We start from the raw sequence: 16,676 nt of genomic DNA on the forward strand, positions 1-16,676 counted from the left end.
AATAACAGTTACTTGTTCTCCTCACACATATCTGCAGACATTAGTTACCAGTCAATCTGTTGTTACCAGTCCTATGTGGACGCAGAAATTACAGATGCAATTACACATTCTCATTAAAAAAAAAGGGGGACCACAGCACTCTGTTCATTACTCCAGGCCCTACCTGGAATACACTAAGTTAAGCTTGGCCCAAAGAAAAAAAAAATAGTTCATTTATATTTAAATCTATTCTTTCGTAGACCAAAGCCTGTACAAGGGAGGTGAACAAAGTATATTTAAGAGTCAAACTGGGGTCAACTTTAGCATCAGGTTGGCGATTGTTAGAGAGGCAGGATAGCTGAAGGAAAACAACAAAGAAACCAAAAATAAAAAAATAAATAAATAAAATAATGTGCCTTTCTAACATTTACTGGGTTAGAAATTACAGTCCAAGAATGAGAAAGATGTATTTGTTCTAATCTTTACCGTTGCACAACAATTTAACTGATAGGTAACACTGGAAGGAAACAATGACGCAAATATTTCTTACTGTCCACTTCTATGTACACATTAATTTTGAAAATTGACATTATTACTATATATGATAATTTTGAGAATAAAGAAACAAAATGTGATGGTCTGTATGAATACTCATGAAGTATCACATTTTTTTCATTGATAATTATTCTTACGGATTTTGTTGTTATTGTTGTTGTTCTTGCTGTTCTTGTTGTTGTTGACTATAAGGTCTAATGTGATCATTTATTACTGACATTAAAAATGACCACTTTTTTCCAAGGTGCAGTGCTGAGCTTCAGCAAAAGTCATGGACACCAAGGCAAGCAACTTCTCTTATGATGTATTCTACTTAACTGGATTCTCAAATCTACAGCCATACCGGGCTCTGCTCTTCATACCTTTTTTCTTCATCTTCCTTTACACTTTGACAGCAAATGGAATTCTTATTGTGATCATTGCAACTCAGAGGAAGCTGCATGCTCCCATGTACCTGCTGATATTAGCAATTGCCCTTCTCTGCATTGCCATTCCAGTAATCGTTGTCCCCAAGATGCTCGTGAGTGTGTTGTTGAACCTAAATGCAATTAGTCGAAAGGGATGTCTCATACAATTATTTACTATTCACTGCACAGGTTGTTTTCAGTCCACCATTTTACTTGGGATGGCTATTGATCGCTGTTTTGCCATCTGTTTTCCACTGCGTTATAATGATTTTGTGAACGTTAGAAATTCACTTATTTTTGCTTCTCTTTTTACTCTCCGCAATACCCTTGTGATTGGAGTAGAAACTGTTATGTTAGGACTAAAACCTTTTTGTAAGACAGACATTATTTATCACTGCTTCTGTGAATATACATCAGTAGTAAATATAGCTTGCGGAGACCTTTCACAAAATTATATAGCTGGGGTGGTAGCTTTCTGCATGCCAACAATCGACTGTGTGTTCATAATGATCTCTTACATTGTAATTTTTGTGGTCATATTTAAGTCTCCTTCAGGAGATTCACGACAAAAAGCAATTCACACGTGCAGCACTCATTTAATGACCTTATCTGTTGCTTATTTCAGTGTGGTGATAGTATTTGTTGGATACAGAGTCTCCACAATCCCACAAGACATCCGTGTTCTGACTAGCTTCATGTATCTGCTTGTTCCTTGCATGACAAACCCAGTAATTTATGGTGTTAGAACTAAGGAAATAAGAATTCATGTTGTGAAATTTTTAAAATGCAATAGAATCAGTCACGTTTAGCACTGATATGTTAAGGTGTTTGATTGGACCAGTTGGAATATTCTTGCTCTGATATAATCATAGCTGTAATGAATATGTTCTGCCCACACCTGCTCCCTTTCCTTCTTCCCATTCTGATTATTAAAACTATAAGGATGGCATTGCACTTGTGGTAGTTTCACTGTATTGGGTCAGACAGTAACAGCAGTTATGAAAATACAGACTGAAATCCCTTTGAGTCCTATGTCTCGGTCCCCTCCTTCTCTGCTCTTTTTACCTTGGTTAATCTTGGGTAATGAAAACAGCAAAGTGTGGAATTGCACTCTCAGTAAAGTGATCTGCTTTCAACAAGACAGAAAAGCAAAGTTTAAAAATGTAACTGAGAATTCCCTGATCAGATCATTAGATTAAAATTCATACGACTGAGAAAGAGTATCACAAGCTTTCCTTGCCTAAAAACTTAAATCACTTGTAATTTTTTATATGTATTTTTTCTAGCAGTGGCAATTGGGAAAATATGCATCTAAAATATTGAAAGATTAAAACTTATTTAGGTATATTCACATGAATATTTTTGGCCTGTACACTTATTAATTATCTTTTTAAATCCAGAAATGACTGCAGCATGTGTACGGTTTATATGCTTATAATTGTTCCCATATCTGGTCAGACTATACCAATGGGCTATTGTACACTAAGTGTACTGTGTTCTCATGTTCACACCTTCAATACCATAATATTCATCAAATGACTGATTTTAATAGGCATAAATTCTTAGTGTGTGCTGAGTCACTAAAGTGATTCTTAACAACTAAAACTAGTTGGATGAGTCTTATTTTTAACAATGAGCTTTTTTGTATAAATACCAGTTAATTGATATCTTATTTACCAAAAAATCAATGTGATATTCAAAGCTCTTCTCCATTTCGCAATGCAGAAATTTCCCAATGAGTCAAGTGTATGTCATACTAAATGATTTATTTCCATGGTTTTGAACTAGTAATGAAAACTTGGCTTTCTCTTATTGAGTTGAAGAAATGTTATTACTAAGTCACAATTGACCGAGATAAATTAACAGACTGTCTGAATCAACATCATTCTGTGTAACAATGAAGGTAACAACCAAGTTTAAGCACATATGCAGACACGGTCAGGAATCAGTCAGTGGGGAATGCCTTATTCAGCATTATACGCAGTTGAACACGACACTAAATTCACAAAGAATCTGGCTCAGAACCATCATAAAAAAGGAATAAAACTGACTTTAGTCCACGGGTAACGAGCATGGCAAAATATGGTTACACCCTTCAGTAAATAAAATGAAGTCTTGGTTGCATAGGAGGATGGAAGAGACAGCCCGCAAGAAAACCCCAAGCTATACCTTTTGTGCAAAAAGTATAACTGATGATGGTTTGCTACATGCAGTTACCATCTGTTACCTCTAGTATGACAAAGGACACATGTAGAAATTACTCTATTAAAAGTAATTATCCATATACAGTGGGATTGTATTAACTGGGTTTATGTCAGTTGCTTTAGCCAAATAAATACTGGTTTTCAACTTTGCCCCCTTCCAGTTGCTGTAATAAGGCTCTAGACGGTTTTCACATGTTTAACAACCTGGCGCCCTTTCAAAGACCACATCTTAAAGAGCCATTAAAAAAAAAAAAAAAAAACATGGAGAAATGATCTTATCAAAGCTCCATATGTAAGTATGGAGACTGTGTAGACTTACAGAATATTGTACAAAGCTCAGAAAGTCATGCTGTAATTGACTTTGTTCTTTATTTTTCCTTTTCCTCCCTGAATGAGATGATACCAAAAATAGCTATGATGTCTGACGTGCACACCATTGTCTCAAAGCCATTACTGCTCCTGCTTTATTAGGTACTACAAAAAGCACAACTATTATTCAGTTATTTGTGACATGACAAGTAATCATATGCTTTAGAAAATCTTATCTTGATGTTTACTATGGCGAATTAATACGAAAATCTGACTTTTAAGGGAAGTTGTACTTGATGTACATGTGCTTAACAGCCAGACACATACAGACATGTGCGCACACATGCACACACACCACATATCACATAAAAATGTATTATCACATCTTGCCTTCACAGTTAATGCAGTGGACCTATGGAAATCTTTGACTGTCCAAATCAAGAAGCAGTTCAAAATGAGGTCTAACAATTCTCTTAATATTTCTGATAATCCAATAAGTGCACTTTTGCACTTTTGCACATTCCTTATTAGGGAACGTTGACATGCGTTTTTTTTTTTTGTTTTTTTGTTTTTTTTTTCTTTCTGGAGACACTGCTTGGTACACACGTTCCCTGAAAAGGAGCAAATTTATATTTACATATGTTTCGTCATAGCCCGTAGACTCTGCAAGGGGAGGTGGACAAAGTACACATAAGAGACAGTGGAGGTAAAGCTTGGTATTTAGAAGAAGAAACAAGAAACAATAATCAAAGGAAAACAAGAGAACAGGCAAAGACTTTTTGTCCTCTAATCTGGAATTTGGGCTGCTTTAGATATGATGAATATTAAGACGTGTGTACAGTTTTCATGGAGGTTTTGTATTTAAAATGAGACAGCAATTTTTATGATAGGTCATTGTTCGTGGTAATTTCCTTTGTAATTTTGACTGGACAGTTCTCTATGTGCCCTTGCGAGCAGTCAAATTATTATTATTATTATTATTATTATTATTATTATTATTATTATTATTATTGTTGTTGTTGTTGTTAATATTAGGCAAGAGAAAACAAGTGAAATATTTGGTTCTGTAAAATGTTGAGTTAAATCGATCAAAATATTTTTTGCATCATTCTTGTTATTACAGATACAACATCAAAACAGGTTGACATGCCCTTCATTATCCTGTGATTATTGCAAATGACTCCAAACATATTCAGATGACACATACTTAATTATCAGATCCCATCGTGACAACAGTCCAACAAATGTTTCAACAAAACAAAAAATTATACACATAATTGGATGTAACTCTTTGTTCAGTGTTCGGATCTCAAAAATGATCAATCTTTTAAGGTTTGAAGGCTTCATTTCTGATGCAAGAAATGGAAAGCAAACCAAGCAATATCTCCCATGAGGTGTTCTACTTAATTGGATTCACAGATGTTCAGCCATATCGACCGCTGCTCTTCATACCTTTCCTCTTCATTATAATATATACTTTCATTGCCAATGCAGTTATTGTTGTTGTTAATGCAAAACAGAACAAATTGCATAGTCCCATGTTCTTGCTAATTTCATATGTGGCAGTGCTTGGCTTTATTAAACCGGTTTTGTTTGTTCCAAGGCTCATGTTCAGTGCACTGTTTAACCAGAACGCGATAAGCAGAGAGGAGTGTCTCACACAACTGTTTTTCATCCATTATGCAGGTTGTTATCAGTCTAGTATTTTACTTGGGATAGCTGTTGATCGATGCATCGCAGTTTGCTTCCCTTTGCATAATAGTACATTTGTAAATCTCAGCAATACATTTATTGTTGTGATAATTCTTGTGATTCATAACTGTGTGTTCGTTTCATGATGGTTGGGCTGATCCCATAACCAAAAACCTTCTTTTAGTCCAATTTAATCTATCATTGCCATTGTGAACATATGTCAGTAGTTAATTTGGGTTGTGAAGATCTTACAGAAAAAATGACATAGCTGGTATATTTGCATTCAGCTCACAATAGTTGATTGTGCATTTATTACATTAACTTACATAATCATTTACAGGCCAGTGCAAGGTGATCAGCATTTGTAAATAATAGTTCCCAGTTACTTTCATCAGTATTTGCAGCATCGGCTGTTAGTCAGCCTCCTGTGTGGATGCAGAAATTGCAGATGCAGTTACATATTCTCATTAAAAAAAGGACCAGAGAACTCTGTTCATTACTGCAGGCCCTACCTGGAATACACCAAGTTAAACTTGGCCGAAAAATACTTAATTTACACTGAAATATGTTCTTTCATAAGCCAAGGCCTGTACAAGGGAGGTGAAAAAGAATATTTAGGAGTCAAGTCAGGGTAGACATTAATATCAGGTTGGAAATTGTTAAAGAGACAGAGACATAGCTGAAAGAAAACATCAAAAGGACCAAAAATGTGCCTTTCTAACATTTACTGGGTTAGAAATTACTATTCAGAAATGAGAAAAATGCATTTGTTCAACTCTACCATCACACAACATTTTAAAAGATAGGTAATACTGGATCGAAACAGTGATGCACATATTTCAGGTTGTCCATTTTTCTGTACACATTAACATTATTACTATATATGATGACTTTGTGAATAAAGAGAGAAAATCTGATGGTCTGTATGAATGCTCACAAAGTATCACATTTTTTTCATTGATAATTATTGTTACGATTTTTGTTCTTATGTTGTTGTTCTTTTTGTTATTGTTGTTGTTCTTGCTGTTCTTGTTGTTGTTGACTATGAGGTCTAAATCTAACTATTCCCATTATTACTAATTTTATGTTGTTACTCTTCTTATTCTTGTTCTTGTTCTTGTTGTTGCTGCTGCTGTTGTTTTTGTTGTTGTAGCAAACACTGTGATCATTTATTATTGACATTAACAATGACCACTTTTTTCCCAAGGTGCAGTGCTGAGCTTCAGCAAAAGTCATGGACACCAAGGCAAGCAACTTCTCTTTTGATGTATTCTACTTAACTGGATTCTCAGATCTACAGCCATACCGGGCTCTGCTCTTCATACCTTTTTTCTTCATCTTCCTTTATACTTTGACAGCAAATGGAATTCTTGTTGTGATCATTGCAACTCAGAGGAAGTTGCATGCTCCCATGTACCTGCTGGTATTAGCAATTGCCCTTCTCTGCATTGTCATTCCAGTAATCGTTGTCCCCAGGATGCTAGTGAGTGTGTTGTTGAACCTAAATGCAATTAGTCGAAAGGGATGTCTCATACAATTATTTGCTATTCACTGCACAGGTTGTTTTCAGTCCACCATTTTACTTGGGATGGCTATTGATCGCTGTTTTGCCATCTGTTTTCCATTGCGTTATAATGATTTTGTGAACGTTAGAAATTCACTTATTTTTGCTTCTCTTTTTACTCTCCGCAATACCCTTGTGATTGTAGTCAAAGCTGCAATGTTAGGACTAAAACGTTTTTGTAAGACAGACATTATTTATCACTGCTTCTGTGAATATACATCAGTAGTAAATATAGCTTGCGGAGACCTTTCACAAAATTATATAGCTGGGGTGGTAGCTTTCTGCTTGCCAACAATCGACTGTGTGTTCATAATGATCTCTTACATTGTAATTTTTGTGGTCATATTTAAGTCTCCTTCAGGAGATTCACGACAAAAAGCAATTCACACGTGCAGCACTCATTTAATGACCTTATCTGTTGCTTACTTCAGTATAGTGACAGCGTTTGTTGGATACAGAGTCTCCACAATCCCACGAGACATCCGTGTTCTGACTAGCTTCATGTATCTGCTTGTTCCTTGCATGACAAACCCAGTAATTTATGGTGTTAGAACTAAGGAAATAAGAATTCATGTTGTGAAATTTTTAAAATGTAATAGAATCAGTCACGTTTAGCACTGATATGTTAAGGTGTTTGATTGGACCAGTTGGAATATTCTTGCTCTGATATAATCATAACTGTAATGAATATGTTCTGCCCACACCTGCCCCCTTTCCTTCTTCCCATTCTGATTATTAAAACTATAAGGATGGCATTGCACTTGTGGTAGTTTCACTGTATTGGGTCAGACAGTAACAGCAGTTATGAAAATACAGACTGAAATCCCTTTGAGTCCTATGTCTCGGTCCCCTCCTTCTCTGCTCTTTTTACCTTGGTTAATCTTGGGTAATGAAAACAGCAGTGTTGAAAACAGCAGAATTGCACATTCAGCAAAATGATCTACTTTCAACAAGACAGAAAAGCAAAGTTTTAAAGGTGACTGAAAATTCCCTTAACTGTTTAGATCACTAGATTAAAATTATATGATTGAGGAATAGAATCACAGGTTTTCCTTGCCATAAAAGCTAAATCGTTTGTTTATTTGTTTTTCACATTCTCCAACAGTGGAAACTGGGAAAATATGCATCTAAAATCAGATTAAAACCTATTTAGCTCTAATCACGTTGATATCTTTGTCCTCTTATAAACGTTTAGTCAGTTTTGTTTATCTTTTTAAATCCAGAAATAATCCCAACATGTGTAAGGTTGATATGTTCATACTTGTTGACATATCTGATCATACTCCATCAATGAACTTCTGTAGAGTGAGTGTACTGCATTGTCATGTTGTCATCTTCAACACAGCATTTTTTAGCAATCGTCTCAAGATTAATTTTAACATTCATAAACTCTTACTATTTGCTGAGTCATTTGAGGTCCTTAACATCATGATTCTTCAAGTCAATCTTATCAGCTAAAACTGGTTGGGTGAGTCTTATTTTTTAACAATGAGCATCTTTGTATTAACACTAATTTCATGAATATTTTATTTAACCACAAAATGAACATGATATTCAAAGCTCATCTCAGTTTCTCAATGCTTATGTACACATAGAGCCAGGTGTACATCACACTATATGTTTTTTTGCCGTGATTTTGAATGAGCAATGAAAACACGTCTCCTTCTAATACAGTTTCGGAAATGTTATTGGTCAGTCCCTGCACAATAGGTTGATATAAATCAGTATCATTCTGTATGACAATGAAGATTGACACTTCTTTAAAAAATGATTTCACCAAGTTTAAGTACATATATAGATATGGTCAGGAATCAATTCCTGGGGAATTCCTAAAGAATCTAGTTCAGAACCATGCTAGAAAGGCCACAAGCAAAGCACTTAGCAAAATATGGTTACACTCTTCAATAAATCAAATTGAGTCTTGGTTATGTAGGAGGAGGGAAGAGACCCAAAAAAACATTCTGTATGATTGACGATGGTTAGCTGAGTGTAATACAAGTGGTATGCAGCTACCATATATCACCTCTAATATTATAAAGCACACATACATAAATTACGCTATGAAAAGTAATTATCCATATACAGTGGGATTGTGTTAACTGAGTTTATGTCAGTTCCTTTAGCCAAATAACTACAGGTTTTCCACTTGTCCCCTTCTAGTTGCTATGAGGCCAGAGATATAGCTGCTTTTAACCACACTTTGGCTTGCACGTGATGACTGCCTCACGTATCCTGCATCAGTTTGTTGCGTCGGTTATGCACATCCTCAGAAATTAATGCTACGAGTCTGTGAGATGCAATATGCATATGAACGGTAGAGGTAGTGTAGGGGCAGCATGGGAATGTGACATCACGGGGTCTGTACAGGTTCTATACGGTCTGAGTTCTCTGGTGCCCTCCAGTGGAATCTTCCAGTAACATGAGTAGCACATAGGCAAGTATGTGAACACTTCCGTTCACAATGCAGCTGGCTGTTTACACACACATGTGGTTAAAAAGTTAAAAACTATATCTCTGGCCTGAAAAAGTTCTAGAGAGTTTTCACATGTATAATAATTTGGTGCTCTTTTAAAGGCCACATCTGACAGAGCCATGAAACAAAAGAAAAAAAAAAATATGGAGAAATTATCGTATCAAAGATCCATATGTAAGTATGGAAACTGTACAGATTTACAGAATATTGTACAAAGCTCAGACTGTCATGCTGTAATTGACTTTGTTCTTTATTTTTCCTTTTTGAATCAGTGTTCCCTCCTTGGATGAGATGTATAGAGAAAATTGTTACGACGTCTAATGTCCACACCATTGTGTCAGAGCTTTTACTGCTTCTGTTTTATTAGGTACTGACCAAAGCACATCTATTAGTCAATAAATGGTGACATGACAAGTAACCGGTTGCTGTAATCAATCTTCTCTTGATGTGAGAGATGTGCATTTACGTTACTGTGACAAATGAGTATGAACATTTGACTCTTAATCAATGTTGTGCATTATGTACATTTACTACACACACACACACACACACACACACACACACACATACACACACACACATTTTTTTCTTTTCACATATTACATCAACCTCATCAATGTATGATGTGTTGTCATATTTTACCTTGACAGTTTGCTATTTTACCTTGACACATTTTGCCATGGCTTATGCCCTGGATCTTCAGAAATATTTGACTGTCCAAATCAAGGAGCGGTTCACCATAGATCTTATCATTCTGTAATTACTCATGATCCAGTAATTGCAGTTTTATAGTGTTAACGTTTCACATTAGTAAACATCAGAACACTGTTTTGTTTTGGAGTTTCTTTTTTTTCTTCTCTTTTTTTTTTTCTTGCTGGAGACACTGCTTGGTACACACTAATTCAAACGTTCCCTGAAAAGGAGCAAATTTATATTTACATATGTTTCGTCATAGCCCGTAGACTCTGCAAGGGGAGGTGGACAAAGTACATTTAAGAGACAGTGGAGGTAAAGCTTGGTATTTAGAAGAAGAAACAAGAGACAACAACCGAAAGAAAAAGGAAGACCAGGCAAAGATTTTTCATTTGTTTCGTTTGTTTATTTTTCATTTGGGTTTTTGTTTGCTTGTTTGTTTTTGTTTTGTTTTGTTTTGTTTTGTTTTTCTGGAACAACTGCTGCTCAACATATGATCGATATTAAGATACATAGACATTTTCCTCAGATTATTTTTTCTTTTAAACAGTAATTATTATTATGGGTCATTGTCAGTGGTGAAATCCTAGTAATTTTGACTGTACAGTTCTCTGTGTGGCCCTGTAGGCAGTCGTTTGTTATTATTAGGCATGAAAAGATAAGAGAAATATTTGGCTCTATCAAATGTTGAGTTAAATTTACCAAAAAGAATTTTTTTGCATCATTCTTGTCATTACAGTTTCAACAGCAAAACAGGTTGTTCTTGGTTATGCTGTGATTACTGTAAATGAAACCCAACATGATACTTAATCACTTAAAGATGGAGAGAGAGGTTTAGTTTTTGACTGTAAAATATGATTATGATGGCAGTCCAACAAATGCTGTAACAAGGCAAAAAAAAAAAAAAGTTAAGCAATCTTTGTCAAGTGTTCAAATCTCAAAAACTGTCAATCTTTTAAGGTTTGTTGGCTTCATCTCTGATGCAAGAAATGGAAAGCAAACCAAGCAATATCTCCCATGAGGTGTTCTACTTAATTGGATTCACAGATGTTCAGCCATATCGACCACTGCTCTTCATACCTTTCCTTTTCATTATAATACATACTTTCATTGCCAATGCAGTTATTGTTGTTGTTATTGCAACACAGAACAAATTGCATAGTCCCATGTACTTGTTAATTTTGTCTGTGGCAGTGCTTGGCTTTATTAAACCAGTATTGTTTGTTCCAAGGTTCATGTTCAGTGCACTGTTTAACCAGAATGCGATAAGCAGAGAGGAGTGTCTCACACAACTGTTTTTCATCCATTATGCAGGTTGTTATCAGTCTAGTATTTTACTTGGGATGGCTGTTGATCGATGTTTCGCAATTTGCTTCCCTTTGCGTTATGGTGACTTTGTAAATCTTAGAAACACACTTATTTTCGCTACAATTCTTGTGATTCGTAACTGTTTGTTGGTTTCATGGATGGTCGGGTTGATAGTACCAAAAACATTCTGTAAGTCTAATTTAATCTATCATTGCTTCTGTGAACATACATCTGTGGTTAATTTGGCCTGTGGAGATCTTACAAAAAATTACATAGCTGGTATATTCGCATTCTGCTTGCCAACAGTCGACTGTGCATTTATTGCATTATCTTACATAATCATTTTCATTGTCATATTTCATTCTCATTCAGGAGAATCACGACAAAAAGCCATTCACACTTGCAGCTCTCACATAATATGCTTATCTGTTGCTTACTTCAGTGTTGCAATTGCATTTTTTGGATACAGAGTACCTGGCATTCCTCGGGATCTACGTGTGGTGACTAGTTTCCTGTACCTGCTTGCTCCTGGTTTCTCCAATCCATTAATTTATGGCATCCGAACAAAGGAAATAAGAGTTCATATTGAGAAATATTTAAAATGTCACAAAATTACTGCCATTTAGCGCTGGTCTTTGCCGTCCTTTCTTGTATTTATTTAAGGAAAATAAAATGACAGAAATGAAATGCATTTAACATTTGTTTTAAAATTTAATGCTTAGCATTGTTACATTACACAAAATGAACTTATTTCTCTAAAATGTAAATCCCACCATGAACCAGAGATGTGTGTTATTGTGAAAAAGCATGAGAAAAAAATGCATCATTTTTTAAATAAACATATGTAGTCTAAAATTATTATGTATTTATGTTTTCTCTCCCAATGAGGAAGCTTTTAATCTTCTTTGAAGTTTGTACTCGGTAAAAATATTCATTTTAGCTGAATCATAGAAAGGATGGAAAACTATAATAACATTTTCAGCTCTTTTGGATTTCAATTATTTTAACACCATCAGTAAAATGGCAAGTGGATGAGTTATTCCAGGCAAAATGGTGAACTACAGAGGAAGGTGAGACACTCGTACTTCAGAACTATATTCTGGAACATTGAAGAATCATATACAAATTGATAACTCCTACTTCCAAAAAAAAAAAAAAGAAAAAAGAAAACCTCAATTGGAAAAAAACTCAGAAATCAGAAAATCAGTTCAGAATTCAAACAAACTTTATTGTCATTGATCAGTCTAGTAAACTAAATAATGTTGCAGAAAAACCAGCCCAGAAGAGAGATAGGGGACGTTTAATGCCATTTGCTTTTATTATAAGGATACTTCATAAATATCAGTAGATGTTCTCCTATTTCTTTTGGTTCATGGAATTATGTTTCAGTAGGTTATCAATAAATTATTGAATAAGTCTATCAACTGCCCAAAATGGGTCTGACAGTCTATAAAACAAGGACCAGTCATGTTTATGTTTTTGTGAACACAGTGAATCAGCTTCAATTTTATTGTCTCTGTGGGCATCATTCATCATCTTGGCTTGGTCTGGTACCACAGTATTAGAACCCCTTCCTCATCACGTGTTTACATTGCTTAATCAAATCTAATTTGATTTTATTTGTGTTATCAGTCATATAGCCTGACTCGTAACATCACTCGCTCTAGCTGACACAGAATGTGTTTCTCAAGTTTGAGTACCCTTTGACACAGTCTGTCTCAACAGTGTTTCTCTGCAAGTTTCTAATGATAATTAGTGGTCAAACACACACACAAACACACACACTCGACTGAATCCTAATGGAACTGCATGATAATTGGCCCCTTTGAAAAGTTAGATAGCTCACTCTGACCATTCCCTGAGTCCCAAGAGTACTATTTGGTGTGTTTACAGGCAAGCCAGTGAGAGCAAACCTGGCAACTAAAGCTAAGGGGTCCACTGGGATGGACCTTGCCCAGTAGGCAAAGGCCAATTATAAAGAAACAAAGAGCACTTCTGGGACTAAATGGACTTTGTTTCCTTCTGTTTTCTTTGTGTGAGTTTGGTATATTTTTATTTACATAAAATACTCTTTAAACCATAAATTACAGAAACTAGCAAAACACAAAAGATATATGTCTGGCCAAATAAGAGACCCAGTACAATAACTTTGAAACTTTGTAAGAATTAATTTGATCAGTACTTGTCAATAGAGTACTGCATCAATAAGGAACAATGGTTATTTTAATCACTTACATTTTCACAGTGTAAGATTTCTGTAAAAAAAAATTCATCTTCTTCATCAGCAGATAGATAAACCTCCAAAATACTTAAAAGTGGACAATTAACAGATATCAAGATAGCACATACTTTATATAATCAGCAACAGTAGGCCATCTGTGAGGATGTGCTATTAAATTTGTACAGATTTTGTGCAAAATGGTTAACCATTTTGACTACTTTTTCCCAATAATACTAGTTTACTTCCTCTGTAACTTCATCTACCTCTTTCAGTTGGCCAGAATGGGCCTATTGGTCAAAGAGGGCCTGTGATGGTGTCTCAAATGTTTCATTATGTCCAGTTTGTCAGCTATCACAAAAAGCAAAACAGCAGCACACAAGACTGTTGTCATAGGCTTTGTGTCATTTGCTAATATTAGCTAGCTACATAACTAGCTGGCTGACTGAGTAAGTTCAAGCAGCTGTGTGAACATTAACTTTTATTCTGTTTCAGACTGTAGTTATGCTCCTGCATGCTTATATATCCATATATTCAGGTCATGCATTTTGCTCTTTGGCTGTGCAAGTAAAAGCTACACCAGCAGGAGCTTGAGCAAAAAAAGGACACATGCACTATTCATCTATTGATTTAGATGACTTGTGGAGAACTGTTCAATTCTGATGACATAACAGTCAAGTGACATGAGCCGTTTCTGAATACGAAGTATGCGAAGTATGTAATCCTAGTACGTTCTTGGGAGTTCGGTCTCGCAAGTTCAACGTGGGAGCCCGGACTCCCAATGACAAGGGAGGATGCAGTACACTCAAACTGCATTTGAAACAGCAGCTCTTGCTGGCTAGAGGCTCCGGAGCTATCTAGCTTGGTCTGCTAGTAGATGTAACATCTCCAAACATTTAGGACTTTCATGGAAGCGCTACCAACCTGTATTCGAATTTTGAAATATTAATTTCTCACCTGAAAAATCTTAAAAACTACATTTGGTGACAGAACAACAGTCATAATACGAAACTAACAGTTATTTGGTAGCTAACCTGCCACCATTGCCGTTATTTTTGTGTGAAATTTGGGTGAAATGCATTCAGGGAAACTTGACTCCACACAAGTCACCCCCTCATGCATCCTTGATAAAACCTATCAAGAATCAAGAACACATCTGGGTATTTGATTTGTTCTTGGCTAGACGTGAACTTTGAAATGGAACAGTACTTTGGCCGTGACTGATGACGTTTCACAAGTCCACGAAAACGCAAATACAGAGAAGAACACATATTGAGAAACGGCTATGGTGCCTTATAGAATTTGAATCCTATTCTTCATTGTGAATGGTAGTTGTAATTAAAGTACTGTGATCTGTGACTGAAGGTCAAATCCACAGTTTGTTTTTTTTTTTCAAACTTGTTCAGACAAGTGACTAAGAATGGGATCATGAGAGAACTCCGATTTTCTCTTTTCAATTGCACTGTTTAATAAAGTTCCAGCTTTTTATTTATTTTTATTTGCTTCCTCTCATTCAATAATGATACTATGCCCTTTGAAGAAAATGTAGATCAACTAACTGATGTAAATATTTAGAACTTTTGCTCGCCCTTTTTATTACCGTTTGAATCTTCCTCATTTCTGCAATTTTTGCTGTCATGTGCCTTCATATTCAGTATTTCTTTTTTTTCCTTTTTTGAAGGTCTTTTTTACATTTTAAAAATAAAAGTGCATTATACACTTGTCAACATATTCATTGCCAGGTCACAGATTGCCAATTTTCATGTGCTTTCATTTTCACCATAAATGACAAACAAACTATTCAAAACTCATTAGAAGCAATACAAGACAAAAGGAAAATATCTTATCAGACTCATAATACAAATGCTTTTCATCACATTGTTGGGGTAGCAGTGATAGGCTTCTGTCCGCTTGGTTGCCCAATTAATTGATTAACTTTGTCTTGTTTGTGTTAGTTGCACTCCATTGATCTATAATTATCATCAGAATCGAAACACTGTTCCTCCTTACTGTAAGCATATGAATTTGTCCCCTCTTACTGGTACTGTAAAAGGCACCCCCTGCACAATAGCACCAGCATTTACCCAAACCCCTCACCAAAAACAAATGATGTATAGGATGCCAAATTAACGAACCACAGGTGCAAAAGGGTCTTAGCTGTTGTAGAACTTGCGCAAGCCAAAATATTCACACCGTATACTATTGTAAATAGGATTTTAGCCCATTATCTACCAGTATGACATGTCCAATTCCCTGGATGTTTTTAAGTCATCACTATTGCACAAGCCCTGCATCAGTCTTGCAGAGAGAGGTGTCGCCCACAATACTTCTGCTGGCTCACATGCAACTGCACAGGTGCCACACTGACCCTTGGAATTGATGAAGTGTGATGAAGGTCAGTTACGCTCTGACCCAGCCGGTTGTAATCTAATGAATCAGACCTGGGGCCTCGTGCAGATTGAGATCCATTCGGGGAAGCAAATATCTCACAGATGAAAGACACAGATATAATATACTGTTGCAGCTTTGAGCTATCTCTTCCTTCATACCGGCTTGGAATGATGATTACTGTAATGGACTGAAGGCGAACTTGGATGCATGTGCAGATTTCTCAGTTTTATTGAAGCAAGGCAGTCTTAAACAAGAAACTTCAAGGGACTCACAGGTTTCAGGATTCAGACTTCTGGCATACACAACACAACGACAACACAATTCCATGCGCCAAATAAGGGAAAACTAGGAGTATTTATACACAACTTAACAGGACTAGACTAACCAAAAACAGGTGTGGCTAATGATTCAATAACCTAGGTTAACTGAGGACCTTTTCACACCCATTGGTCATTTGCTCTGGTCCAAATCAGTTGATGAGTTTGTAAACTTGGAGCATTTTCCCCTTGGTTCGGTTTCTTTTCACACAGAGAAAAATCCAAGCAAACCAAAATGCATCACCACAAACCACGTGAGAACATTCATTCGCTTATTGGTGAGATGTGTCTGGGGCGGGAGCAAGAGGGTAAATACAGGAAGAAGGCTCTGTGCTCTGGAGTAGTGCATATTTCTGTGAGAGAAACATTGCTATGCAATTTAGCATGGAGCAACAGCAGAGTTCAGCAGAATGCCCGAATGCACTTTGATGAAACTACTCCTGAACATACTATGCTGCTTCACACTTTGCAAAAAGACGATGTGCCGTTTAGCTCAAATTCGCAGAGCACACCTGGTAGTTGGGTGGGACCAAGGTCAGATCATGTTCCCAGCACAAGAGTTCGTT

General features: G+C 36.1%; 3 protein-coding genes and 1 pseudogene across 3 annotated transcripts; all 4 read left to right on the forward strand.

Moving 5' to 3' along the window:
• Window positions 1–805: 805 nt before the first annotated feature.
• LOC115814961 (olfactory receptor 52D1-like) lies at window positions 806–1,750 on the forward strand. The gene has a single exon (XM_030777934.1). It carries the CDS (start codon window positions 806–808, stop codon window positions 1,748–1,750), a length of 945 nt encoding a protein of 314 aa, XP_030633794.1.
• A 3,065-nt stretch (window positions 1,751–4,815) lies between these two features.
• LOC115814962 (olfactory receptor 51E2-like) lies at window positions 4,816–5,414 on the forward strand (annotated as a pseudogene).
• A 966-nt stretch (window positions 5,415–6,380) lies between these two features.
• LOC115814964 (olfactory receptor 52D1-like) lies at window positions 6,381–7,325 on the forward strand. Its single transcript, XM_030777935.1, has one exon. The coding sequence runs from the start codon at window positions 6,381–6,383 to the stop codon at window positions 7,323–7,325; it is 945 nt and encodes a 314-aa protein (XP_030633795.1).
• A 3,540-nt stretch (window positions 7,326–10,865) lies between these two features.
• LOC115814965 (putative olfactory receptor 52P1) lies at window positions 10,866–11,810 on the forward strand. Its single transcript, XM_030777936.1, has one exon. The coding sequence runs from the start codon at window positions 10,866–10,868 to the stop codon at window positions 11,808–11,810; it is 945 nt and encodes a 314-aa protein (XP_030633796.1).
• The last annotated feature ends 4,866 nt before the right edge of the window (window positions 11,811–16,676 follow it).

Source organism: Chanos chanos, chromosome 6 (genome assembly GCF_902362185.1).
Source record: "Chanos chanos chromosome 6, fChaCha1.1, whole genome shotgun sequence".
Lineage (NCBI taxonomy): Eukaryota > Metazoa > Chordata > Actinopteri > Gonorynchiformes > Chanidae > Chanos > Chanos chanos.